General features: G+C 35.0%; 2 protein-coding genes across 3 annotated transcripts in view; one reads left to right on the forward strand and one right to left on the reverse strand.

The window, feature by feature from the left end:
- LOC144976408 (uncharacterized) overlaps positions 1–7,956 on the forward strand; it is a 111,323-nt gene extending 103,367 nt beyond the window's left edge. Inside the window, exons 22-24 of one of the 2 annotated variants that reach the window (XM_078920689.1) lie at positions 179–364; positions 2,080–2,253; positions 3,024–6,942. In XM_078920689.1, the coding sequence (XP_078776815.1) occupies positions 179–364; positions 2,080–2,253; positions 3,024–6,173 (3,510 nt within the window). In that variant the 3' untranslated portion in view covers positions 6,174–6,942. Of the gene's footprint in view, positions 1–178; positions 365–2,079; positions 2,254–3,023 lie in introns of both variants that reach the window. The other variant, XM_078920688.1, reaches the window with a different exon arrangement.
- A 4,416-nt stretch (positions 7,957–12,372) lies between these two features.
- Positions 12,373–27,099, reverse strand: LOC144976409 (uncharacterized). The gene is made up of 11 exons (XM_078920690.1): positions 26,970–27,099; positions 25,643–25,709; positions 24,690–24,872; positions 24,242–24,439; positions 23,270–23,419; positions 21,218–21,313; positions 20,515–20,625; positions 20,151–20,282; positions 18,666–18,769; positions 16,277–16,455; positions 12,373–15,392 (listed from the first exon to the last, which is right to left on the reverse strand). The coding sequence occupies exons 2-11, from the start codon at positions 25,670–25,672 to the stop codon at positions 14,980–14,982; spliced, it is 1,596 nt and encodes a 531-aa protein (XP_078776816.1). The 5' UTR covers positions 25,673–25,709; positions 26,970–27,099; the 3' UTR covers positions 12,373–14,979.
- Positions 27,100–27,840: the final 741 nt, after the last annotated feature.

Raw genomic sequence — 27,840 nt, forward strand, 5'->3', positions numbered from 1 at the left:
AAATTGTTTTTTGTTTTTTTTTTGTCTTTTTTTCTTTTATGGAGATTTTTGTCATTATTCTTATTTTTGTTTTGATTTTGTATCATTTTAAAAAAAAATTATCATTATTTTAAATCATTTTATCTGTTTTTAATCATTGCTCCGTACCTTATTATTTCCCTTTACTCCTACCCACCAGGATGGGCGTGTCAGTGGCGTGACCTACAACACACGTCTACTGGGTAGTAGCTACCTGTACCCGTGTGTCATCCCAGACCCACACGTCACGTCCACCGTCCTCACGCACGACGATACATTCCTCATCTTGGGCAGTCAAGGTCTGTGGCAATACGTGACCCATGTAGAGGCCGTCAGGGAGATTAAGGTATTACGGAGTTATAGTTAGACACCGAAGCTCGCCTAACGAACGACTTGCCCAACACGTGACCATTTTTTTTCTCGCGTCCTCTCGTCTAATCTCGTCACTCCCGAATAGAAAGAGGAGGCGGAGCTCATATGATATAACGCAATGAAAGTTCTGTCCGATGACGGGTGGGGGATATCACCTCTCCAAAACTTACCTTATTATATGAAATCTTGAGATTCTTATCCAATCATCGATTGCTCGTTTGACAGTTCGCTTGTGAACAGTTAGGAGACCATCTCTTGATTTATGGGCAGGCGGCTTTGTTGTATACATCAAAGAGTACCGCTGACCGATGGGTAAATAGTGGTTGTGTAACCCAAAAGCCCTGCCGTCTCGACTGCAAGGTCTTGTATGTAATAGTTGCGTCACCATCTCAAGGCTCAGGAATTAATTAGTGAGCTGATTCAAACAATGTGGGTTTCAAATTTATCGTATACGTAATCATTTGGAAGCTACAGAGAAAGGTGTTTTTGTGTAATCCCTTTCACACACACACACGCGCGCGCGCGCGCGCACACACACACACACACACACACAAACATATACAAACAATACACAAACAATACACATCCCTGGTCATCTATTGCCTATATTATTAATGTTAATATATACATCCCATGCTGATTGTCACTACCCCCCCCCCCCAACCATTTCCACCATCCAAGTACCAGCGGCCTTTTCTCTTTGATTTCGTATCATGGTCTACCCGAAGCCCAACACCTCGATCGTTTGTGGGTCAACCCACCCCCCCCCCCCCCTCCCCCCACCTTCCCCCGTAATCAATTTATAATTTTCTCTCTGTATGAGCGCCACATGCACAATTATATACTATTGAATGACACTGACCTTGCCCCTCCCCTAACACAAGCCAACAGCAACCCAAGCTATCCTCTATCATGTGACCTTAGATCCGATGCTGCATACCGCTTGAGAGTCTTCACTATCCAGATCTCGTTCATGGTCACGTGAGAAGGCTATATCCGTTCGGGTTCGGCGTTCGGGTTCGGCGTTCGACCCGATTTCGTTAAAAGCCTATTGTTTTGTAAATACCGCGGTATTGTTATATAAATATTAAGGTATTATGAAAATAGTCTAGTAGTTTCATGTAAATATCATAGGTATTGTTTTGTAATGTAAATATTGAGATATTGTTATATAAATATTAAGGTATTATTATGAAAATATTCTAGTAGTGTTATGTAAATATCAAGGTATTGTTTTGTTTGAGGTATTTTATGTAAATATTAAGGCATTGTTATGTAAATATTAAGGAAGATTTATGTAAAAATTTAGGATTTACGTAAATATCAAAGTAATATTATGTAAACATTAGGGTATTGTTATGCAAATATAATGGTAGCTCTATGGGTTGTTTTAATTTAATACCCTATTCTAAATATTTTTTTAAGCTAGTCAAGTTGAAAAAATATGACATTTGAGAAAAGTTGCTGGATACATTTCCTATACATCTGACCATCATTCATGAAAAAATCACACGATTTACTTCAAATAAAGATTAAAATGCTCTGGGGATCATATTTTTTCAGAAAATGAAAAAAAAATGCAAATCCAAAATGTTCACCTTCCGACTGATTATGTCATGCACTGACACACATTGTGTTTTTTTAACCTGACCTTGACATTGCTGACCTTGACATTGGTGCTTTCCGCAGGATGTAGCCGATCCCATCATCGCTGCCAAACGCCTTCAGGATCTGGCTCAGGGATTGGGTTCCAGAGAAAACATGGCTGTGTTGGTGGTTCGACTCACCTTGTCGCATAACGAAAAAATCAAGATGGCCGACCTCATCAGACATCAAAAATCGGCTCAAAAAGAATTGTTTAAGGTACGTTATGTAACATGCATCATCATCATCATCATCATCATCATCATCATCATGTATCATCATCTTATTATTATTATTATTATTATTATTAATTTTCTTCTTTTTCAAAATCATACATTCATGAAGAGAGTATAAAAAAATTGTGTCATCTTATTTTTGATTAAAAATATAAAAGGGAGAGAGTTGTGTCTTGTATCAATTTAAGATAAACCAAAAGAGAGGTGTTGTGCTGTGTAGGAATCTCTCTCTCAATACGCTTTAACAGTCGTAACGTCACTTCCCTCGTAATGACGCATGGTAACTTAGTAACTGACTCTAAACTATCGGAACAATGGCGGATGCCCTTGCCTTATGAAATATTTCTCCGACAAGCATAAAAGAATATCCAGAGAGGAAAAAAACATTATAAAGCTGATTATGTGTTGACTTTTACACATTCTGGTCACAAGACATATGAAAAGTTCTAGCCAGCATGAAGAATAAAAAATACCGATATTCTTTGTTTAGAACCACGATGGCCACCGTTGCTGGGCGATGTGACATCAGGTAATTGAACTCAATTGTGTAAGTGTGTGTTTATGTGTGGAGTGCCTGTTTGTATTTTTGTAAAGATGGAAAAAGAGATGATTGTTATGAATGTGTTGCCATCATAGTAGTAGTGAAGGGGGCTCTCAGATCAGGGCACCATAAAAAGACAAAATTAAACCGAATGAATTTTAAAAACTAGTACAAAGGATTGTAACATTAACTTTCATTCCTTCTCCTTACAGATTCTCAGTCATGAAAATAAGCTCTTGCACCATCTTCGTGACGGGGTTCCAAAGGATGCCAAAATTGACGACATAGTAATCGACAAATCTGGACATGTCAAAAAGCATAAGACAAGTCGTAAAAAACTCACGGAAGCATCGTCATCTGAAAAAAGTCTTCCAAATAAGGAAGATAACTTTGATGCCAATCATGAAATCCGTCGCAGAAAAGCTCTAAAAGAGCTGCAAAAGGCCACATTTAATTACAGCCCCAATGACACTTCTAACAGTGAATATGAATCGACATTAGAGAGAGAAAAAGAATGGAAAGAGAAACCTCTTTACAGAAAAAAGTCTGATGCCGTGACGGAACTACAAAGAAGAATAGTTAAAGACTTGAAAGCAAATGAATTGAGAAACATGTTTGAAAAAGAATTAAGAGCAAGCAATTCACTCATCAACGGTGCCAGAACAGATAGTGATCTTGATGAAGACGATGACAGTGACATTTTTGTTACTGAGAATGATTCAAGTCCAAACTGGTCAGCAGTCCGCACGAAAAGGAAATCAGGAACTCCCGAATCTCAACTCAAACAAAGAATTAGCCATGAACTCCTGGAGAAAGAATTACAAACGGTTGTTGATGATTCGAAATGCGTAGATGAAGAAGTATCAGAAGGGCAGAATAACTGGGTAACAATGTCAAATAATAAAGGGTTTAATAGTCCCAAGTTGAGAGGCATACCAAGTCCTGTAGGTAGTCGGAAAGGTATTGCTCTGCCTACAGAGGTCAAGTTATGTGATAACCAGGGTCAGAAAGACCCCACTCCTTCTAATTTTGTCACTTCTTCAGAATCAAAAGTGTCATTGCACAGTGATATTCTAAACATGATGTCGAAATCCTCTCATTCTCATATCAAACCTCCTGAGGAGTTTATGGACTATGTCCAACAAGACTTTGAAGGATATGACCTTTCACCCGGTGAATCAGTTAGTTCAATTGATCTTCGACTCCATGACGAAGTGGAAGAAATCTACCGATTACGGCATGTACCAAATACGTCAATACAGAATAGGCACAATCATGATTCTGGCCTATTACCAGCTTTGGATAAAAGTTTACAAAACGCTCCTGTTACCCGCCCTTTGTCTCCCGACTCTTTGATTTCATTGGATGATTTTGTTAAACCACCAATCAGCAATGCCAACATTGACAGGGATGCGTTGCTCTTTCACCAGATGCAGATGGCGCGTGCTCAAGCTCATGCAGGAAGTAGTGCCAGTCTAGACACTGTCCAATCTGCACCCACGAATCCTCCGGCCAACGATTTACAAGCAAATGTCCGCGCTTCTTCTCATAGTATTGAAGTATTGGTGAACATTGGAGCAGAAAAAGGAGAAGCAAAACAGGGTAGTTTGCCATCATCCCTAAATCATGTGAATTTTCCTGACAATAAAGGAAGCACGAGCACTTTGACCAGTAAAGATGATGTCCGAAGTGGAAGCTTTCAAAAAATGGATGTTGGGAAAGGATCCGGAAAGAGGAAGGTACAAAATAAATTGCGGAGTTTTGACAGTGTTGGCAATCTGAATGTGAACAAAGGTAGTGGGGGTTTAGGAGTGAAAAATGAAATTTCTGAAAGGGCAACCTCCAGTAATGATAATAATGAAGATGATGATGATGATGATGGGAGCAACAGTGATGATGACAGGGACACAATTGTTGGTGACACCGATGACGTTGCTATTGATAATTTTGTCAAAGACGAAAACTTAAGCTTCAAATTTGTTGATAAGTCAAAGACAGTTGAAAATCACACTTTGGATGATGAGATTGTTAATGGTGACGGTGATGGTGATTCAGACAGTGAGGGTTCTATTGGGAACGTGTCTTTAGAAGATGGTTATACAGCGTTTGACTTTATCCAGCGAGACAAAAGTGTCTCATTAAGTATGATGAATGTTTTGGATGATGACGAAGACATTTACCCAAAGATCCTTACGGAAGATGATTCTGGACAGTTACAGAATATAATGCCAATTGATGAGATATTAGAAAGAGATTTAGAAAGTAAACGAAATAGCAAAAGTGTGGATGATGATTATGATGACATTAGTGATGATGAGGATATTGACAAAGTTGATGGTGAAGGGGCATCGAATGATGAAAGAGATATCAACTATGAGGACGATACAAATCCTTATGAAGACATTCAACAGATCAAATTGGATGAACTGTTTTCTAAAGACCATCTCTTGAACGGTGAAGAGCTCCTTCCTGTTATTGAGGAATGCGAGTTTGAGCCATCCTCACAGGCTACACCGGATATTTCCACCGAGGGAAACATTGATAGCCTTTACGCCAAGGTAAACAAAATCAAAATGAAGAAATTACTAGATCAAGAAGCTGAAGAGGAAGAGATCAATTCACGATTAGACCCCCTACTTCCAGGAATTGGGTCAATTTCTTACCCACCAAGCCCGTCAGCTCATTCTCTAGTCCCCTCTGAAACCGATGATGATATTTTCAATAACGGTGGTTTTGCTAGCGATGATGATGATGATATTGATAATGATAACGATGATAACAACTATCATGAAGATGAAGAGAAGGAAATCTTTATAACTGCCACTGACTTCATCAATTATCAATCACCCCATAGTATTGGCAAATCCACAAAAGTCCCTCCTATTCCGTCATTTCAAGAAACTTCATTAGTCAGACAACCACCTTCTCAATCTCCCCCACCTCCTAGACTGAAATCCAGGCCAGCTCCACTCCCTCCCCCTCACCCATACAATCAACCCCAGCTGATCCCACTCACCAATGGCCACCGAAACATACCCCAATCACCCCGGCAACCTATTGCAAACGATACTGTCCCGAACACACATCACTCAAACAAAAGATTTCCACCACCATGGCCACCCCAATCATCCAACTCTAGCAACCGACCCATGTCACCACCAGCACGACCCCTCAAACCACCACGACCTCCTTTACCTCCGAGACAACCCTTATCGCCTCACCCGCCCAACAGTCCACCGGCCGTTATCCCAGCCGCAGCTTTTAAAGCTGCCACGACCAAAACCACTCCCACCCCTATTAACATGCAGCCAGCATCTAGACAGTTACCCACACAGAGGAGTATTATCATAACCTATTTGTGACGGAGTTCTTTTTTTCACGTAGTAAATGTATGGAAAACACTACACTTTGCAGCAATCAATACACTTTGCACCATTCAAATGTTAGCTGGATCAGCGAAAATAGTATCTGATGGTAACTATTCCAGTCTTGTGAATCAGTCAGTGAAATGGACATTCCACTGATAAAATCATCCAAGTTGGCATCCGACTTTGTCTTACCGTCAATGTGATTACAGTAAAACAGCCACACCGAATTGTTAAAAAATATGGAGAATATTTGTAATAATCGTACCCATTTATCAATGAAAATATCATCCTAAGAACTGATTCATCCATAGATTTCTTGAATATATGCCGATCAGCCCAAATAAGAGGGTTTTCAGAATTTTAAACATGGTTCACTATTTTATAACACGAATGATCTTAAAAGACAAAGCATTTCACAAAGAGAGTGTAATTATATTCTTCACTGTGTCAAAACATAGCAAGGGTGAAAGTTCACAGAAATCGATTTGACGGAAAGGCAGACCAGTGATGCCAGATTGCCTGAAAGAGATGCTAACTTGAAACGTATACCCATCACCTTAAACTTAAATTACATAACAAAAAATAGTCATGATGCCAGCAGTCAATTATTGTTATAAGCATAATATTGGACCACTGGCCTGTGCCAACAATCTTTTTTCCCCATGAAACACAGTAATATCAAATTGAAAAATTAGCGAGCTGGCACCGGTGTGAGATCAAGATCTGAACAAGTGTCTATAAGATGGTGCCAGACAAAGCAAAAGATAAAGATCTGAACAAGTATGAATGAAACAGTGTATGAAAGGTTGGTCCTACCCTGGTAGGCATGCATTCAAGCTGATTATGGTTGCACCTCAAAAAGATATAGAGGCAAAATATTCATTTTAATATCTATTTAACTGTTGAATTATAATCATGAACTAAATGCTTCCACTATAAATGTGAGTCTACTTTACAGTATTAGTGAGCATAATAGTAATATGTTATGTTTTGTTTTTGTTTTTGAGGGTTTTACGGCGCTTGCAACACATTAAGGTCATATCAGCGCCAGTAAAAAGGGAAAAAATGGGATAGAAAAAGTTCTAGAATTACAATTAAAGCATCCAAGAATAAGGCAAACAAAGGGGAATTGGTTCAAAAGGGAACAGATGTAGATTCCAAGAGCACACTATCAGTGTACTTAGTTTGAGATCACCTAAAAGTCTCATCCAGACACAAGCACAGGTCCCCACTTAGAGGAATACACTCAAATGTTTACAAATCATATATAATACATAAATAAAACATAATAGAGTACATAACAGAGAGATGATTTACAAGGAAAAAAATATCATCTCCCAAAACTAACTATACATTTGACTGTTTCCCTCCCAGCCAAGGTATCCGGCCAGGGCCAGGACAAAACCAAGTAATCTTTTTCCAAGACAAAGACAGAAATCATGTTGGAAAACAGACATAGGGGGATAGAAGACATAGTATGTACCTCCCTGCCCGCTATGGGAGGTCAGGAACCCCACCCAGTAATAATATGTTAAATCCAACAATTGCCATCCAATCCCTGTATGTATTATGATTTCATATACAGTGGAACCTTGATAAATGCAACACCGTTGGACCAGAAAGGTTGGTTGACTTTATCCATTATTAATGGGACACGCTTAGATAAGGAACAGAACATTTGGGACCTAAAAGAGGTGTTGAGTTTAAACCTTAACTCTCTCCTTACCACCAATTTTTCAAATTTTCTACAAAGCTTCACACCCACCAAGCACAAAAATAGATTTTTCTTATCCAAACAGAAAAGAAAGAAGTACATTCTATACATAAAAGTGTTCAACAAATGGAGATCTACAAAACAGTATCAAGTTTTTATAGCTATAATAAACATATTTCCTTTAAATATTGTGATGTTCAAAGGAATCAGAAAGAGAAAAATGTTGGTTGTATCGTAACAAATGTGACAATTTTCCTATGGATGGTAAGGAAAGGGTTAAGCAGAACTTTAAGATGTATGTAGATTTCCACTGTTGTTCAGCAAATGAGAATTGATATTTATCATTACACTGCGAAACATGAGGCAGTCAGGACATCAAGATACGTGTTCTATAGGCAAGGCAAAGTGAGACAAAAAGCTTGCTTAGCTGGCGCTTTTCCTTGTTGAAGTGTTCACTAGCAGGTGGAAAGCACCTTAGTTGTATTCTTTTTTTTTTTTAAACACAAAATTTCAGCAAAGCTTATTCGTAGAGATATTTCTGTGTCAGACATCTGTGAATGGAACGATGCAGTAATGAATTCGTAGAGATATTTCTGTGTCAGACATCTGTAACAAAGCTTATTCGTAGAGATATTTCTGTGTCAGACATCTGTAGCAAAGCTTATTCGTAGAGATATTTCTGTGTCAGACATCTGTAGCAAAGCTTATTCGTAGAGATATTTCTGTGTCAGACATCTGTAGCAAAGCTTATTCGTAGAGATATTTCTGTGTCAGACATCTGTGAATGGAACGATGCAGTAATGAATTATAAATATTCATTTTTTTTTTTCCAAATTTATATGTTTTTCTCTGAATCCCAAAATATTTCGTGCAATGTTTTCTCATTTGATGCAGAAAAGTTTTCTGCACAATGAAATATCCTTAATGTCGATATTTTACACAGTTAATCTATGCCATCACACCCAAGATGTACATATAAGCAGGTCTGATAACTGAATGCATTTCTGGCTTGCTTTGACGTTATAATGGACAATATTTTGCACTGGTTTAAGAGCTAGAGCACTTGCTTCACATGCAAAGGGACTGAGGTCAATCCCGATTGGTCGAGATATTTTTTCTGCCCCCCCCCCCCCAACCTATCCACCCAGCAGTGATTAAAACTGGCTGAAAGTACTTTGCGATACACTAGAGTTCTATCCAAAGGGTAGCATGCAATCACTGTTGTCCATTTCATGTTACACAAACCAGGGTAAATTGCGGCTCTATGGGACTAATGGCTCTGAAGGACTACTTACTTAAGAACATTTCTATTAACATAATGAGCCTGTGACAATTTGAGTCACCAGACCTGGAAATGAGTACACATCGATCACATCCAACATTGCTACCACAACAATGCCGTCTTAAGGAAAAACACTATATGTTTACTTGGAATACGAGGCCACATATGGTCTTTTTTCCTTTAGACGGCAGAACCAACAGTACTGTCTTCACCAACCTTGTTGTCTGAACTCTTATATTTAATGTCATCATAGATAATACGCAATTGTCTTTCCTTTTTTTCATTATCATAATCATCATCATTGTCAACAACATCATCATAGTCACCTTCATCAAGACCACCACCACTATTTTTTTCCAAAACAGAATATTATAGTGAAGTAAAAAAGAAAATTTGAAGTCGATAGCATATCATACATTTAATGATACTTGATACTGTTTATTTTCATATCATTACATATATTCTATGCATACACTTGAAAAGTATTTGTTTCTGTCAAACAAAGAACAATTACGCATATTCACCAAACATCCATATTCTATTATCAAAGTTTACATCAACAGACATCATCTTTTCCAAATTTCTTTTCAATCACATGAGAGAAAATAAATGGACAATTGATTTATGTTTATATATCCTGTGCTGTGATTTACCTAGCTTAATAAACGATTGAGGTTTCCTTTTTGTCATAGTAGGGCATGGGTGCAAGAAACTGGACCTCAAAAAGCCTGCAAGTCTACTTATGACCAGACATATAATCTGAAAAAGCCTGCAAGATTAAAAAAGTGTCCTATCACAGTCTCATGGGATAACATAGGGTTATGTTCAATCAAATCCAAATCGCAAAAAGCCGGCGACATTTTTTTCGGTAATCCAATCGGCCGGCACTCTTGCACCCATGTAGTAGGGGTCCCAATAGCTCAGTTAATAGAGTACTCGCTTCACAAGCAAAGGGACTGATATCAATCCCAGGTGCAGTCAAGATATTTTTCTGTCCACCCAGTAGTGATTGGGTAGGTGGGTCTATTAGCTCTGGTAGAAAGTACTTTGCGACAGACTAGCATCCTATCCAAAGGGTAGCAATCAATTGCTATTGTCCGTTAAATGCTATAGAAATAAGGATAAACTCAGGCTCCATGGGCCTTGTGGCTCTAAAAGAACTACTTTTGTGTCATGGGAAGAATACAAAAACAATGCCGAATTATCTGTACTTGCAACACTGATAAATAAGTCTGTAATTATTTTCATCCGTCTGTACAAGAAGCACAAGAACAATTGCAAATCAACAAAATGTAATTATTCAGATGTAAACAATAAAAATACATGTTTACTGTTTATGTTCGATTACTTTGAATTTTTGTAACATTAGTACAAATATAATGGGGAGGAAAAAGGATAGTCAAAAGATTATAGAATATACAATATATATATAAATATCTATCCGGGAATTAAGGTATGTATGTACATGCAAGAAAAAGTAAGACAAGTAAGACAAAGAGAATGCTTCAAACAGGGAATTTTATATTAGATCTCAATAATGTAAATGTTGCTGCTCGAAGCTCGAAGAAATAATTAATAATGTGAAATTGAATGTAAGCTTCAATTTAATGACAAAAACAGATCAAATGAACGTTTCGGGTCTCCCCTTTATCAACAAAACAGGATGATTGAAACACCACAGATGAATGAGATGATGTGGTAGTGGCGTAGTTAAGATTCATCTGTGGTGTTTCATTCATCCTGTTTTGTTGATTCAATTTCACATTATCATTTATTAGATCTCAAGAGCACTTAATTTATATTTCTAGTTTGCTACGTGGTACAGTCTTTGCTTCATATCCAAAAGGTACCGAGTTCGATCACCTGCCGCGTTGTGTGGCCATTGAGCAAGTCACCTCGCCCTAGCTCAGTTTGCGTCGCTGCACTGCGGCTGACGCCTGGGTTATTCCAGTCTTCCCTTGGAATAGACCCTAAAGACAAATTTCCCCATGGGGATGAATAAAGGAAATATTTTTTTTTATACTTGAAGCATTAACATTAACATTAACATATATCTAAAACAGGTCCAGTTATCCAATCACTGCTCGGTGCAGAGAGGGGTCAGAAATATCTAAGCATGACTGGACCTAGGAGAGATGCTGTTTGTCTTTTAGCTTAAAATAATGTTATTTTATAAAAATTGAACTTTTATATAGCGCAATATCCACTAAACGTGCTTAAAGCGCTTTGCAAGGGGTCCCTGGTCAACGGCAACATTTAACATGTAGGACGAGACACGACGCCTGTGAGGCGATATTACAATTTTTTCGGCCAGAGACAACGCTGTTAACGGCCAGGTATTCATTTTACAGCTGAGTACGGCGAGAGAATGTGTGTGTGTGTGTGTGTGTGAGAGAGAGAGAGAGAGAGAGAGAGAGAGAGAGAGAGAGAGAGAGAGAGAGAGAGAGAGAGATATATTATATATATATATATATATATATATATATATATATATGCCGTACTCTGGAAAAACCCATATTTAAAAATTTGGCCAGAAAACTCATCCTTCAAATATCGATCGATTTAAATGACCCTCATCTTGGCAAAAACTCTCAAACCTGGGACTTCGCAAAGGACGAGTGTTCTGGCCAAATTTTCAAATATGGGCTTTTCCAGAGTACGACAGAGAGAGAGAATACCTTATTTGTCTTTCAGATCTTCTTCGACAAAGAAAATTGTTCTGAGTACTTTGAATGTGCAAATGTGTGTATACATGTGTGTGTGTGTGTGTGCAAAGCTGTAGCCAATGTGTAAATATGCTTGACAGTTAAATCAAAATTTAGCATGACAGATCGTGCATATTTTAAATCAAAATTTAGCATGACATATCGTGCATATTATTATGATCCATTCTATCCATTTTGTTTATAAAACTATAAAACTATGTAATATTGTTTCTTTCCACTACTATCATCATAATCATATAAAAATGTTTCCGCCTTCATATTTTTTATCATTATTATTACCATCATCATCATCTACAGCAATATGATTATCATCATTGGTGTATTTCAATAATGACAATTATTATCATCTTCATCGTTATTATTTAAACAAAATAAACTATTTCTCTATACGATATTCAAGTGAATGTGTTTTGATTTATGCAGAATTTCTCATCCATTCATTCAATCAAAGGGTATCAGTGATGAAAAACCTTTTTTTTTTTTTTTTTGTTTGTTTGTTGCTTTAGGTCTCTTCCAACACAATTGAGGTTATATGAGAGACCGCTGAAACAAAAAAAACAAGCAATCTAACAAAAATAGTACAAATGTAAATCAAAATCATAACCTAAAGATATCATAAGCTAAATTATAAATAACCAAGAACAAACAGGCAGAAGATTTACAGAAAAAAAAAATATCCCCTGTCAAAAATACAATCACAAACCAAAGAAGCAGGATAGGCTAGTAAAGAGAAGAAGAAACGACATCACTATCGGATCGTACACCCATGCGAACATCATAGGTATACGATTCAAGGGTGATGCTCCCATCCAACCACCCGCTGGCTAGGCTAGTAAAGAGAGGAAGAAACGACATCACTATCGGATCGTACACCCATGCGAACATCATAGGTATACGATTCAAGGGTGATGCTCCCATCCAACCACCCGCTGGCTAGGCTAGTAAAGAGAAGAAGAAACGACATCACTATCGGATCGTACACCCATGCGAACGTCATAGGTATATGATTCAAGGGTGATGCTCCCATCCAACCACCCGCTGGCTAGGCTAGTAAAGAGAAGAAGAAACGACATCACTATCGGATCGTACACCCATGCGAACGTCATAGGTATATGATTCAAGGGTGATGCTCCCATCCAACCACCCGCTGGCTAGGCTAGTAAAGAGAAGAAGAAACGACATCACTATCGGATCGTACACCCATGCGAACATCATAGGTATATGATTCAAGGGTGATGCTCCCATCCAACCACCCGCGTATCAGTGATGAAATACCTAACCAAGATGCAATTAGGGAAATAAGGAGAGTTGCACAGTACTTGCAACACACTTAGGTCATTTCAGCACCAGTAGAAAAACAGAAAATGGGTTAGTAATCAAAAGTCTAGACTTATTAAAAGCGCACCAGAATAAGTAAGACAAAGGGGAATGGTTCAATTAGGGAACAGATGTAGATTCCAAGAACACCATCAGTGTACTAAGTTTGAGATCACCTAAAAGCCTCATCCAGACAAAAGCACAGGATCCAACCAAGAGGAATACATTCAAATGTTTCAAAACAAAACAAAAAAAATTACACTCTCTCTCTCTCAAGGGAAATTGTTTTTGTTTCTAAGGGTTTTACGGTGCTTGCAACTCATTTCGGTTATATCAGCGCCAGTAAAAAGGAATAAAATGGGAATTAAAATTCAAGCACCTAAGACAAAGTAAGACATGGGGGGAACTGGGAACAAATTGGGATCAGATGTAGATTCCAAGAGCATACAACCAAAGTACTTAGTTTGAGATCACCTATAAGTCTCATCCGGACACAAGCACAAATCCAACAAAGAGGAAGACACTCAAATGCGTACATCATACATTCAAAATAACAAATATAATAATACATAACAGAGAGATGATTTACAAGGAAAAAAAATCATCTCCCAAAACAATAACTATGCATTTGAATGTTTCCCTCCCAGCTAGGACTCTGGCCAGGGCCAGGAAAAAACCAAGAAATCTCATTCTAAGACAAAGACAGAAGCATGTTGGAAAAAAGACATAAGGGGATAGAAGACACAGTATGTACCTCCTTGCCCACGATGGGAGGTCAGGAACCCCACCCAGTCTCAAGGGAAACACATATTAACACTAAATTAACTCGTGAACACACACACACACAAACATACATACTCACACTTGCTTTGACTAATGGAAAATAATGTGAGGAAAATCATAAGACAAAATATTATGGAGCAATTATTTGGGCAAGATGACCAAATAGGCCCAAGAGTATTTTGCATTCCTGATCGTTTTAACTTTCTTTTCACTTTTCCACACTCATTTCACCCTGTTAAATTTTAAAAGCTTATATAGTGCATTAGAAAAATAAAGATTATTTATGACACATGAAAAAAAATGGAGAAACAAACTTGAATATTTTGGACTCAGTGAAATTTCCATTTAGCTGAAATTTATGGATTTAAAAAAATCTCACAGAAACAGATAAAAAAAAAAAAATATATAAATGCTATCTAGTTGAACAAGATTCAGAAAAAGGGTGAAGCAGGCATTTCTATCAAGAACTGAACAAGTGTATATGAAAGTTGCCAGATAAAGCAAAAAAGAAAAATATACAAGAAAAAAAAACATCCCAAAAAATCAGTCGACCTCGACTGGGGATCGAACATCAGACCTTCTGATTAATCAGAGTTCTGATAGCTCAGTTGGTAGAGCACTCGCTTCACAAACAAAGGGACCAAGATCGATCCCAGGTGCAGTCGAGATTTATTTCTGACCCCCCCACCCCACCCCTGCAGTGAATGAGTAGCTGGGTCTATTAGATCTGGCAGAAGTACTTTGCGACAGACTAACGTCCTATCCAAAGGGTATCAAGCAATTGCTATTGTCCGTTTCACGCTATAGAAACCGAGATAATCTCCAGCTCCATGGGCCGAATGGCTCTGAAGGACTATATTTCTCATATAGTTCAACAAAAAAGTTAAATTCCATTCACGTAATGGCAGGTTCTATCACAGTTGATTAATTTTTTTTATTATTGCTAATTTTACAGCACCGTGGTGATTAATAAAATCGTTATTGCTGGTTGCATTCAGGAGCCTGCTCCTCCGACTCAACATCCTCCATATTGACATAGGTCATGCTGCGATATTTACCACCTTTGCCTTCACTTCTCTTATTAGATTTGAAATCCTTTTTATCCTCCCCGTTGTTCGACTTTGCTTCGTCTATTTGGTTTCCCAACTCTCCCAAAATACTGTCTTCATCCGTAGAAAAGGCAACGGATTTGCTCTTGGTCCCTAAAATGAAGGACTTGAGGTCCTGGCAAGATGAATTTTCCTTGTTGTCACCGGGACCCTTTTTACTTCCAGAATTTTCAGCAACGTCATTATTTACACCGTCCTCTAGTTTAAGGTTGAACTTTGACCCCTCGTCAATGCCTGTTATTTTGACCATTTCTTTTGGCTGTCTCGAGTCTTCGTTGGAATCTGGGAATGAAACATATTTTAATTGAATGATGCATAAATGTTTTGACACTCTTAACCTCATACTAGTTAGAACTAAACTTATCATTAGTTTTAATGATACAATCAATGGGTCATAGATTTTATTACAAGAAAAACAGAGGCTCAACAAAAATAAGTAATTTTCTAAGATCTTATAATTTAGTTTTTGTACCATATTTACATTAAAAATTTGAAATTATAGTAATCTCTAAAGAACTAAATTAAATTAATTGCTGAGGTGATCAGTTAGTTTGACATCGATCTGTAACCTGAGCGAGGTCGCAGATTCAAGCCCCAAATCAAACACTTTTCTTTTTTCACAGAAAAGAGTATTAACTCCGAATTATAATAAAAAAACATTTATACTGTGCATCTATCCCTCAATGGACAGAGGGCTCTGAGAGCCCATGGCCAAATTGAGTGAAACCTCATCTTGACATTGGATATTTGTTTCATGAATTACCTATATTCTCTCATATTGAGACTAAGTAACCACAACTAATGATGCCACAAGAAAGGGCATAAGCTTTAGGTAAATCTAAAATCGGACTATTTTCGACTGTTTATGACACAAGGTGCGAGTCCAAAGACTTAAAAATGGATGGTTCAATGGAAAATGAAAATGAAAAAAAAATGTATTAAGTAACTGCAATTTAAAGTACTCTCCCGACGGATTATCACCTTGTCGTGGTGGGAGGGCTTGCGTATCTCGAACCTCAGACATCCAATAAGAGAAAAAAGGAGAGAGATCAGACGAAGAGTAATCCACCGGCCCTCCAGGAATGGGGGTTGAGCGTAGGGTTAACAACCCACCTCATAAAAAGCAAACTGTTATAGAAACAGAAATAGCAATTTAAAGTACATACCAGATTCGCTCTTCAAACTTTCTATAACAAGAGCTTGATGAGTTGCCAGACCCGCTAACCGTTCCTTTTCTGCTGTCAGAGCTCTCACTTCATTTTTCTTTTGAGTCCACAGAAAGTCCAGCTGTATATTCTGGATGTTGAGATTATTTTTTTCTTTAATCGCATCCTCTCGCTCTTTTCTGATGGAGACACGACAGAAAAATAAGAGTGAGGGACTCAATAAACAGGATGCTTAATAATCAACCTATGTCTTTTTATTTGGAATAAAAATTTTAGAAATCAAACTTTTGCTCAGCAAATGTTGATAACAATAATATCTTAGATTAACTCACTCAACCCGAACACCGACTATATCCGTAGTTTACCCCGGTTACTTTTAGCCCATGCCTATTTATTACATTTTTATGAGACAAATTATAGGCGTAGTATCAAATCTAATGTTTTTAGTATTTGCATGTTAATGGTAGTTGAATAAAACTATATATGTACATGCTCATTAATACATTTTTTCCAATTTTGAAAAGCAGCAAAAATCTCTAGGATTGAGTGAGTTAAACATAAACAGCCTTACCTGAGGGAGGAAAAAAAAAAGGAATTTAATACATTTGTTTTTGTTTTTAAGGGTTTTACGGCGCTTGCAACACATCAAGGTCATATCAGCGCCAGTAAAAAAGAAAGAAATGGAATAGTAAAAAGTTCTAGAATTACAATTAAAGCACAAAAGAAAAGGTAAGACAAAGGGGAATTGGTTCAAATAGGGAACAGATGTAGATTCCAAGAGGAAACTGTCAAAGTACTTAGTTTGAGATCACCTAAAAGTCTCATCCAGACACAAGCACAGGTCCCAACTAAGAGGAATACACTCAAACTCAAATGTTTACCAATCATATAATATAATATGTAAACGAAACATAATACAATGCATAACAGAGAGATTTAAAAGGAAAAAAATATCATCTTCCAAAACTATAACTATACATTCGACTGTTTCCCTCCCAGCCAAGGAACTCCGGCAAGGATCAGGACAAAACTAAGTAATCTCATTCCAAGACAATGACGGAAACAAGTGGAAAACGGGTATGGGGGGATAGAAGACACAGCATGTACCTCCCTGCCCACTATGGGAGGTCAGGATCCCCACCCAGAATTTAGTACATGAACTTGGGTTGCCAAAGTAATGGCCAATCCTTTACCTCACATGGTCAACTCAGTCCTCAGCAAGTTTTCAGTATTTTGATTAAATTTCTTGTAGTATCAAACAATGATGGGTGAAAAAGAAGACGAAAGAAAAGTTGCTGAACGAATTTAAAACCTCTTTATACATAACCAAAAAAAAAAATATATTGCTGCTCGAGTACATTGTTTTTAAAAAAAAAAATGGGCTGAGGGGAAACCATAACCAACACGTGTATGTAAAATTGAAGACTTTATGCCTCGTAATTAGCTCTGAAAAACACATTTAATCGAGATAAATGGTCACTAAACATAAAGATTTTTAAAATCATTCTTATCAGTCATAAAGACCCAGCCAGTGCATTCGTCATTTGGTGGTTTAGAACAGTAAAAATGGTCACAATATAACAAATAATCAAGAAAGGCTGATAGAAAACAACTGAAAACAAGGGAAGTTAATGACAAATATTTATGCAGAATCATATAATTATTATTAGTGCATCAAAGTTGCTGCTTTAAAAAAAAATACTAATAATAATAAATAATAATAATAATAATAATAATAATAATAATAATAATAATAATAATAATAATAATAATAATAATAATATAATAATAATAATAATAATAATAATGACATTTATTTATATTGCACATTTCCTATGGTACACCTTAAAGTGCAAAAATTACATAGGCCATAGATAACATTTAAAACATGTCAAATAAAAATGAAAGATATTTAAAACATGTCAAATAAAAATGAAAGATATTTAAAACATGTCAAATAAAAATGAAAGATATTTAAAACATGTCAAATAAAAATGAAAGATATTTAAAACATGTCAAATAAAAATGAAAGATATTTAAAACATGTCAAATAAAAATGAAAGATATTTAAAACATGTCAAATAAAAATGAAAGATATTTAAAACATGTCAAATAAAAATGAAAGATATTTAAAACATGTCAAATAAAAATGAAAGATATTTAAAACATGTCAAATAAAAATGAAAGATATTTAAAACATGTCAAATAAAAATGAAAGATATTTAAAACATGTCAAATAAAAATGAAATAAAAAGTATGATTTATGGACATTCTAAAAGACATTTCCGTAAAATAAATGTTTTAAGATTAAGTTTTACAGTAAATTTCGAACGTGTTGATCTTAATGTCACCACAATTTTTTTAAAAACCATAGCAGTAAGAGACTTACTGTAGATTTGCCACAGTGGCCTTGAGGAAGGTCACCATGTTGACTTCACTGTCAGAGAGGGGCTGCGATGATACCAATGGCTCCACACGTGGTTTATGTGACATCTGGTAGAATTGGAATCAGAGTCAAGGACCAAAATTATTATAAATTACAAACCAATTTCCGTGTATTCTTATCGATAAAGTTCATATTGATCTTTTATACATACATTCCTCTGCAAATTTGAGTTTTAAATCCGTTTGTGTTTGTGTCATGTTAGAGTTGGTGCAGGTCACAAATAATCCACAATCGAATTATGACAATGTTGCTGCTTGAAACTTGAAGGAAAAAATAACGATAAGTATTGAAATGTAAGATTCAATTTATAAAACAAAGACAGATACTGTGGATGTTTTGGGTTTCCTCTGTATCAACAAAACATAATGAATGAAACACTAAGAACGAATGAGATATGTGTAAATGGCGAAGTAAAGGTGAATGATGATATAAGGAGTTGATTATTATTATAACCAAAACACTGGTCCTGCTGGCACCTGCCTACAAACTTTTACTTATAATCTGGTTTTGTGTTGAGGTAATGATGCAAGTTACTGAAAATTGAATCTAAAGTGAAAATGGTCAGAACTATGATTATTTGGGGTTATTTTTAGTTTAAAGGACTATATATATATACCATGAACCAAACTGAGCATTGTTTACCTCACATGAATTGCCTTTAATTTGGACAATAAAAATTATTATTATTATTATTATTATTATTATTATTATTATTATTATTATTATTATTATTATTATTATTATTATTATATTATTATTATTATTATTATTATTATTATTTTTATTATTATTATTATTTTTATTATTATATCCATTTTCCTTCCTTCTAACATCTCCCTATATTTTAACAGAAATTGTCTGATTATTAGTTTAGTGGCTTATTTAAGGCATTGTTTCTGAAATAGAAATACAGTGTACCTCATCAGATGTTTCAAATATGATTTTTTTTTTAATTTAATATTCCTAACCACACTAAATTGCCGAAAGACTTTCACTCTTAGTTTTCGCCTTGAATTATGGGGTAAAAACATTACCCTCTTTTGCAAGACTGCGTAATTGGTGAATAAGTTAAACAATAAATGAAAAAAAACAACAACAAAAAAACAGCTTTTAAGTTATTTAAAGAGCACAATCTAAAAATACAGAAAATTATAAGTATTTGCAGTAACTGTCAATGGTTCAAACAGCAGGACATACAGTTATTGAAAAAGCTTAAATGTTAATTAAAAATTTAATATATTTTCTGTGCCTGCTACATCCAGACATACTTCAGCTTGAGCTATTTTATATAGTGCAATGTCCACTAAACATGCTAAAAGCGCTTTACAAAGGGTCCCTAACCAACAGCAAGACGTAACATGTAGAACGGGAACACAATAACCAGATTCAGGCTGTGAGATCACATATAATCTAATAATAATGTCACACCTCGGTCTGCTGTGCCAGTTGTTGTGTCAGTTTGAGAACGTGTTTCTTGCTATCTTCTAACTCTTGCTCCAGACACCTGACGGTCTTGTCGCTGGCCTTATTCGCTGACCTCATCAGTATTGACACTTGGTTCTGGTTGAAAACAAAATGACTTTAAATAACACTACTTAAATCTTTTTTTTTTTAAATAGAGCTTTTATTTAGGGCAATATTCAATATATTTAATTTTCAATTAAGACCTTTAAATTTTCTACACAGACTTAAAACCTTAACCTCTTGATCCATTGCGAATAGATTGCAAAATTCCTGTCATTCTGCTTTTTAAAAATCTTTCTTGCTAATAATGTTAACGATTCACGCTTACTTTTAATCTCTGATTTTCTTTCTGTTCTTTCTTGAGTCTGGTTTCGAGTTTGTTGACTTTGTCCATTGTCTTCACCATCTTTGTCTCCGCCATCACGCGACGATCTTCTACCTGAAATGATAACAACCCACTATCATAACAACCAGAAGAAGAAGAAGAAGAAGAAGAAGAAGAAGAAGAAGAAGAAGAAGAAGAAGAAGAAGAAGAAGAAAAGAAGAGAAGAGAGAGAAGAAGAAGAAGAAGAAGAAGAAGAAGAAGAAGAAGAAAGAAGAAGAAGAAGAAGAAGAAGAAGAAAGAAGAAGAAGAAGAAGAAGAAGAAGAAGAAGAAGAAGAAGAAGAAGAAGAGAAGAAGAAGAAGAAGAAGAAGAGAAGAAGAAAGAAAAGAAAGAAAAGAAGATAGAAGAATGCGTATAGGATAATGATAATACTAATAAACACATATCATTCTCGAATGAGTATTTCCTCAAGAATGTTCAACTTGATGACAAATTGTATAAAAACACACACAAACACACAGGCATATGCATGTACACTCACACACAGATGCGCACATACAAAATGGACAGAGAAAAAAAAAAATCAATCAAAATAGCAAACTTGACAAAACCCAAGAAAGTCAAAGATAGGAGGAACAAATGCCCACATAAAATCAAATAGATTCTTTTTTTTATTTTTTTGTTTTGCTTTTGAATCAAAATCTCACCTCTGAGAATAAAGAGTTTCCTTTCCTATTGGTGTCGATACAAACGGATGAAGACTCGGCTTGACTCCTTAGCCCTTCCAATTCCTCTCTTTGACACTGGTAGAGAAAATGAAGGTTTATTGCGAGTAAAAAAAAATTGAATTTCAGCTCACATGATTCCTTTCTCTCTCTTTTTTTTTTTCCAAATCATGTCATATAATGTTGAAATGAAGGACAAAGGTTGAATTGGTCCACTGGCCTTAGTATTATCTGAATAGTTAATCTTTTTAAAAGATTCATCTCCTTCTTCCCTTGTGTTATGCGGCTAGGTGGTCTAGTGGTATGACACTTGCTTTCGAATCGGAAGGTCCTGGGTTCGAGCCTCACTCTGCGCATAGTTGAGTCCCTGGAAATGGCTCTTCACTCACACTCTCTCACCATACTCAGGTGTAAAATGAGTACCTGGTCATTAACAGCGTTGTCTCTGTCGGAAAAAATTGTAATATCGCCTAACAGGCGTCATGTCCCATCCTACATGTTAAGTGTTGCTGTTGGCCTGGAACCCTTGTAAAGCGCTTTGAGCATGTTTAGTGGATATTGCACTATTTAAAAGCTCAACTTTTTAAGGTGACACTTATAATCTCATTCTGTAGTGTTCAATGTAAAAAATATTATCTTTGATTTTGTTGCGTGTAAAACTCGTTGATCGGATCTGAGGCTTACCATAATTTCTGCAACATAAACAGGCAGTCACAAATGCTTGTAGTCCTGGAAAGAGGACGTTGTTTTACCATAAAATGGGGGAACTTTGACTTTAAATATATTGATGAATAAAGACGACTTCAAACTTATCATCAACCTGAGACTTCCTAGATTTAAGTATTTGTGAGGACGCTCGATATCCCAACAAATAGTTTTCTTGTTAATTTTTTTAAAATGTTTAATCATCGTTTGTTTGTCATTGTTAAGAGCAACGAACAAAAATCTTTATTTTTGAGATGACATCCAAATTTCGTCATTGTTAAGAGCAACGAACAAAAATCTTTATTTTTGAGATGACATCCAAATTTCGTCATTGTTAAGAGCAACGAACAAAAATCTTTATTTTTGAGATGACATCCAAATTTCGTCATTGTTAAGAGCAACGAACTAAAATCTTTATTTTGAGATGACATCCAAATTTCGTCATTGTTAAGAGCAACGAACTAAAATCTTTATTTTGAGATGACATCCAAATTCGTCATATTAAGAGCAACGAACTAAAATCTTTATTTTTGAGATGACATCCAAATTTCGTCATGTTAAGAGCAACGAACAAAATCTTTATTTTTGAGATGACATCCAAATTTCGTCATTGTTAGAGCAACGAACAAAATCTTTATTTTGAGATGACATCCAAATTTCGTCATTGTTAAGAGCAACGAACTAAAATCTTTATTTTTGAGATGACATCCAAATTTCGTCATTGTTAAGAGCAACGAACAAAAATCTTTATTTTTGAGATGACATCCAAATTTCGTCATTGTTAAGAGCAACGAACAAAAATCTTATTTTTGAGATGACATCCAAATTTCGTCATTGTTAAGAGCAACGAACAAAATCTTTATTTTTGAGATGACATCCAAATTCGTCATTGTTAAGAGCAACGAACTAAAATCTTTATTTTTGAGATGACATCCAAATTTCGTCATTGTTAAGAGCAACGAACAAAAATCTTTATTTTTGAGATGACATCCAAATTTCGTCATTGTTAAGAGCAACGAACAAAAATCTTTATTTTTGAGATGACATCCAAATTTCAAGAAAAAAAATCTGTACAATCTAAAACACTATGATTTCGACCCTTATTTCAAATACTTTAGAATTGATGCAGAGCAGATAAATTTTGGTCGAATATCAATTTCGAAAATAAAACAATCAATAGTTTCCTATAAAATCTTACTTTTTAAAAAATCAAAACCTGCAAGAGAAAATCAGAATTTGACCAAAATTTGGCTTAAAATTTTTTAAAACATATTCACCGATTAAATATCTATGATTAGTCTAGGTATGGAAGTTCTAAATGTGTACTACCTGTATTATATTGGACTGGGATGAGATTTGACTCTGTAAACATTCCACTTCCAATCCGAGCTCCTCCATCTCTGCTTTCATGTTGACATTTTTCTCCATGGCTTTCTGAAGATCTGACACGGCATCTGACAAATGTTTCTTTTTCATCTCCTTTGGAATGAGAAATAATTTAAAAGAATAATTTCTAACTAATAATAATAACATACTTCGTGTTTACGTAAAGAAAGCCCAAGGACAAAACGTCGTTTGTTTTGTGTTGTTCCCCTTATGTATGAGTCACATTAATCCACTATATCTTTCTCTCCATCACACACACACACACACACACACACACACACACACACACACACACATTTTTACCAATAACGTTTTAACTATTATGACAATTGTAGGTAGAATTGAAAAAAAAACAAACAAAAAAACCAGCAGCAAACAGACAAAACATGCACTCAAACAAGACATGATGCGTGTCATCTGGTTGGTTAATACAATACTAAATAAACAACTCGACAGTTTGGACAATGATCAACCATAAAAATTGAAACTCAAAACATTTTTTAAATTTTACATTTTCTATTACTATTACCAAATCAAACACTTTTCATGTTAAGGCTTACAGAGCTGTGTGCTCATTATAATCTATGTGCGGCTTTGTGGTCTTGTAGTATGACACACTTTCGGATCAGAAGGTCCTGGATTTGAGCCTCGCCCAGCGCATAGTTTAGTCCTTGGAAAAGGCTCTTCACTCACATTCATCACCATACTCCAGTGTAAAATTAATACCTGGCCATTAACAGCGTTGTTTCTGTCTGAAAAAAATTGTAATATCACCTAACAGGCATCATGTAACGTCCTTTATGTTAAGTGTTGCTGTTGGTCAGGGACCCCTTGTAAAGCGCTTTGAGCATGTTTTGTGGATATTGCACTATATAAAAGCTCAAGTTAATTATGTTTGATTCTCAATCAACTTACCATTTCTCCTTGCAAGTGATCTAATTTTAGTTGTAAAGTCTCTGCCTCACAACCACATACAATGGATATTGATTTCCCTGAATCAGACTGAACTTTCTCTTGAAGGGAAGCCAGTTCATTTGTCAAATCCTCAATTCTTTTCTCCGCATTAACTTTTCCTTCAGTTGCTGCTTGTAATCTTTCTGCAAGGTCAGATACCTGAGTCAAGTTCAATTGAAAAAAAAAAAATCACTGGTGAGGAAAATGAAGAAGAAGAAGAAGAAGAAGAAGAAGAAGAAGAAGAAGAAGAAGAAGAAGAAGAAGACGATGGTGATGAAGATGATGATGATGAAGATGACGAAATTTAAAGGAGTAAAAGGAGGAGGAAGAGGAGGAGAAGGAAGAGGGGAAAAGGAAAAATATTGGAAATGCTTGGCACCAATGAGAAAAATCAAGCAAAAAATGCTACCTTATTTTCATTTAATTGGCACATGTCCGAAGTTGACTTCAGACGAACTTTGCCATCTTTCTCTTTCTCCATCAAAGTAGCCAATTCATTTTGAAGATCACTATTCTCCGCCGACAAATGAGCCACTGTAGCATTGAGAATATCGATCTGTTGTTTTGCTGAGTGGAGCGCTTGTTGAACAGCCTGAAAAATTAAAGTAATAACATAACAAATAACATTTTCTTCATTCATCCCCATGGGGAAATTTGTTTTTAGGGTCTATTCCAAGGGAAGACTGGAATACCCTAATTAATGCGTAAAAAAAACACTTCCATATAATGGAAAATGAATTTGTCTTCACAGCCTTAGCTCGTCATTCATTGTCCTTTTTAAACTTTGTTTCTAATAAATTCGAGGCGAAATAATACAACAATGTCAAAGACAATGAAAATGGAAATATTTACTAAAGTATTTAAACCTTATCTGAGTAAAAAATAGCAAGATGTTGATTTTAGATTGAAATAATACAGTATGGCGTTATGGCAAGGCTATCACAATTTTGGTATTTTGGTCCCATTGGGGATGAATATCTTGGTCCAATATTATCTTTTTGTGTTTTCTGACTATTGAGTGAGAAATGGAAGCAAAATGACATCCAAACAAAGTCAGAGTATACGCTTTTATATGAAAAATGTCCATGCAAATATCCTAATTGATCTGAAAGTTACTTTTTTTAATGGCTCTTTTATAGAGCAGAATAATTTTTTTTTAATTTTTACTTCAACATTTTGTCAGTGAGGCCAGAAAAGGAAGAAACCTGGAATCAAACTTATCAAATTTCAAAATTATGCAGAAAGGAGGAAACTTAAGTTACTTTAAAACATGTATCGTAATCTTTGGTTAAATTGAATATGTTGAATTCCCTAATGAAATGATACCAAATATATTTTAAAATTTAACATATATATCACTACCTCTTGTGGGTCCACAAAACTGTCATCCATTATTTTTCAAAGGACTTAAACCCAGTCACTTTATGTTCTGTAATAAAAGAGGAAAATAACAAACATTACATTTGTGAATATTTCAATATGACCATTCAATAATGAAAATAAAAGTATGGATGCCTCATAATTTTATATCAAAGTAGGGTATTTGCCCTGCTTTTAATAAAAATTACATTTATAATAATAATAAGTTGCATGCACCCAAAAATCAGAATCAAACCATCATTCAATAAATATCATGTTTTAGACAGTCAATACTAGATACTTTGGTAAACATGTCCATTTGGAACTCTTGAAGGACTGGTAAATAAGTGATCCGATTTTTAGGACTTTTGACTGATGGCTCTCTAAGAACAAAAATCCAGAGTTTCTTGTATACGGGTGGATGGATTTTAAGGATTTAATTGTCTTCTTTTTTTTTTTCAAGCCTATTGTTTGGTGTTCTTTATGTTTAAAAGTTTAAATCAGTTCGAACTGAGTATACCTTTTCTTGGATAAAATAGGGTCTAAGTCTAATCTAGCTTTGGATAACAAACAAAAAAAAAGAAATTGGCAAATCAAAATTCCTGTTAGTGTTAGCGCACATAATCTTACATCTGAACTTTTTATGAAAATTGGATTCACTCAAAAATGTTATCTCTCATGCCCAAAATTCATCCCAGAGAAATCCTTACTCAATAAATGTTACAATGTCAAAGTCAATGTCAGCTGTCATAGTCATGTTCAGCCAGTTTTGGAATCCACTGCCAACAGATCACAAAATCCGTTATAGGTAGTAGATAACAAAGGCAAATATACATTTTTCATCTTTTACAGTGCATTTTTCTTCTGTTTTTAACCTAATTTTGTTTCAAAGATTTGGTAATTAGAATTAGAATCTTATTGAATTTGAAAGCCTATCTATCTAGAAAACTCACCATGTCTAAAAGTCAAAGTTGTAATTGTTAAGTGTAAGTCAATTGAGTATGAGTATGAGGATTCGATTCATCATCAAATCAACCAATTTTAATTTTAAGTCCAATGACAGGTTTTTGATTAGATAGCCATCTGACTACAATATGATATAGCCCTATCTAAACCTTGAAAGACAGTGAAAGTGGAAATATGAAACTGAAAGGTAAAAACAAGAGTAAGAGTAAGAGAAGAAAACATCGAAAAACTGCTAATGGCTAATGCTAAAGACAAAAAAGACAAGTTTTAATTTTTAAGTTTAAGATGACTTCTTTTTCTTTTCATGAAATGAAATTGATAAAATGTTTGACGGACGTGAAAAATCCATATGACTCTGTCTTACCAGAATAACTTTCAAATTTACTTGATATTTTTTAATTAAAAAAAAAATAGCTCAAAACATTAAGTCAGTCACTTGATTTGAGATTTGTTTGTTTTCGTTGCGAGACGATGTGTTTGAATATGTTACTTCCGGTTATTTTAAAAATAAAAATATAGCCTAATAATACGAAACAATTTCAATGAAGCATTTATTTTATCAAATAGTACTATTTTTATATTGTAATATCACAAACATTGTAATATGTTTTCTCTATTGCTCTCTAAATCAAATATTTAAAAAGCATTCGATTGTTTTAATATGCCATATTTTAACATTGCTGTAATAACATACTGAGCAATTCAAGGGAAATGACTATGGCAATGCATGACATTGGGATTTTTTTTGTTTATCTCCCTTTGACTACATTCAAAGAAAACGGCTTGGGATATAATAGTTTATCAACATATTAATATGATAGCAAAGGTAGATTTTAAAAAAAAAAAAAATTTCATGAATAAGAGTCAAGTGTCAATCTTTAGATGCACGGAAAAATGACATGTTTAGAGCACACATACTCAAAAATTCGGTCTGCATATAAATATGGATCATGCATATCAATTTAAATACAATTCTACCAGACCAATTGTACCAATATTATGCGCACGTCGCCACTGGATGATAATAATAATAATAATAATAATAATAATAATAATATAATAAAATAATAATAATAATAATAATAATAATAATAATAATAATATAATAATAATATAATAATAATAATAATAATAATAATAATAATAATAATAAATAATAATAAAATAATAATAATAATAATAATAATAATAATAATAATAATAATAATAATAATAATAATAATAATAATAATAAT

The sequence above is a fragment of the Berghia stephanieae genome, chromosome 7 (genome assembly GCF_034508935.2).
Source record: "Berghia stephanieae isolate SIO BIC M18660-M18661 chromosome 7, UCSD_Bste_1.3, whole genome shotgun sequence".
NCBI lineage: Eukaryota > Metazoa > Mollusca > Gastropoda > Nudibranchia > Aeolidiidae > Berghia > Berghia stephanieae.

Coding starts and splice junctions, on each gene's coding strand:
- LOC144976409 (XM_078920690.1), bottom strand. CDS start 25,672: ATGGATGACAGTTTTGTGGACCCACAAGAG. Junction 18,770..20,150: donor AACTGGCACAGCAGACCGAG/GTGTGACATTAT, acceptor CAATTCTACCAG/ATGTCACATAAACCACGTGT. Junction 16,456..18,665: donor GCCACTGTGGCAAATCTACA/GTAAGTCTCTTA, acceptor TGTCTCCATCAG/AAAAGAGCGAGAGGATGCGA.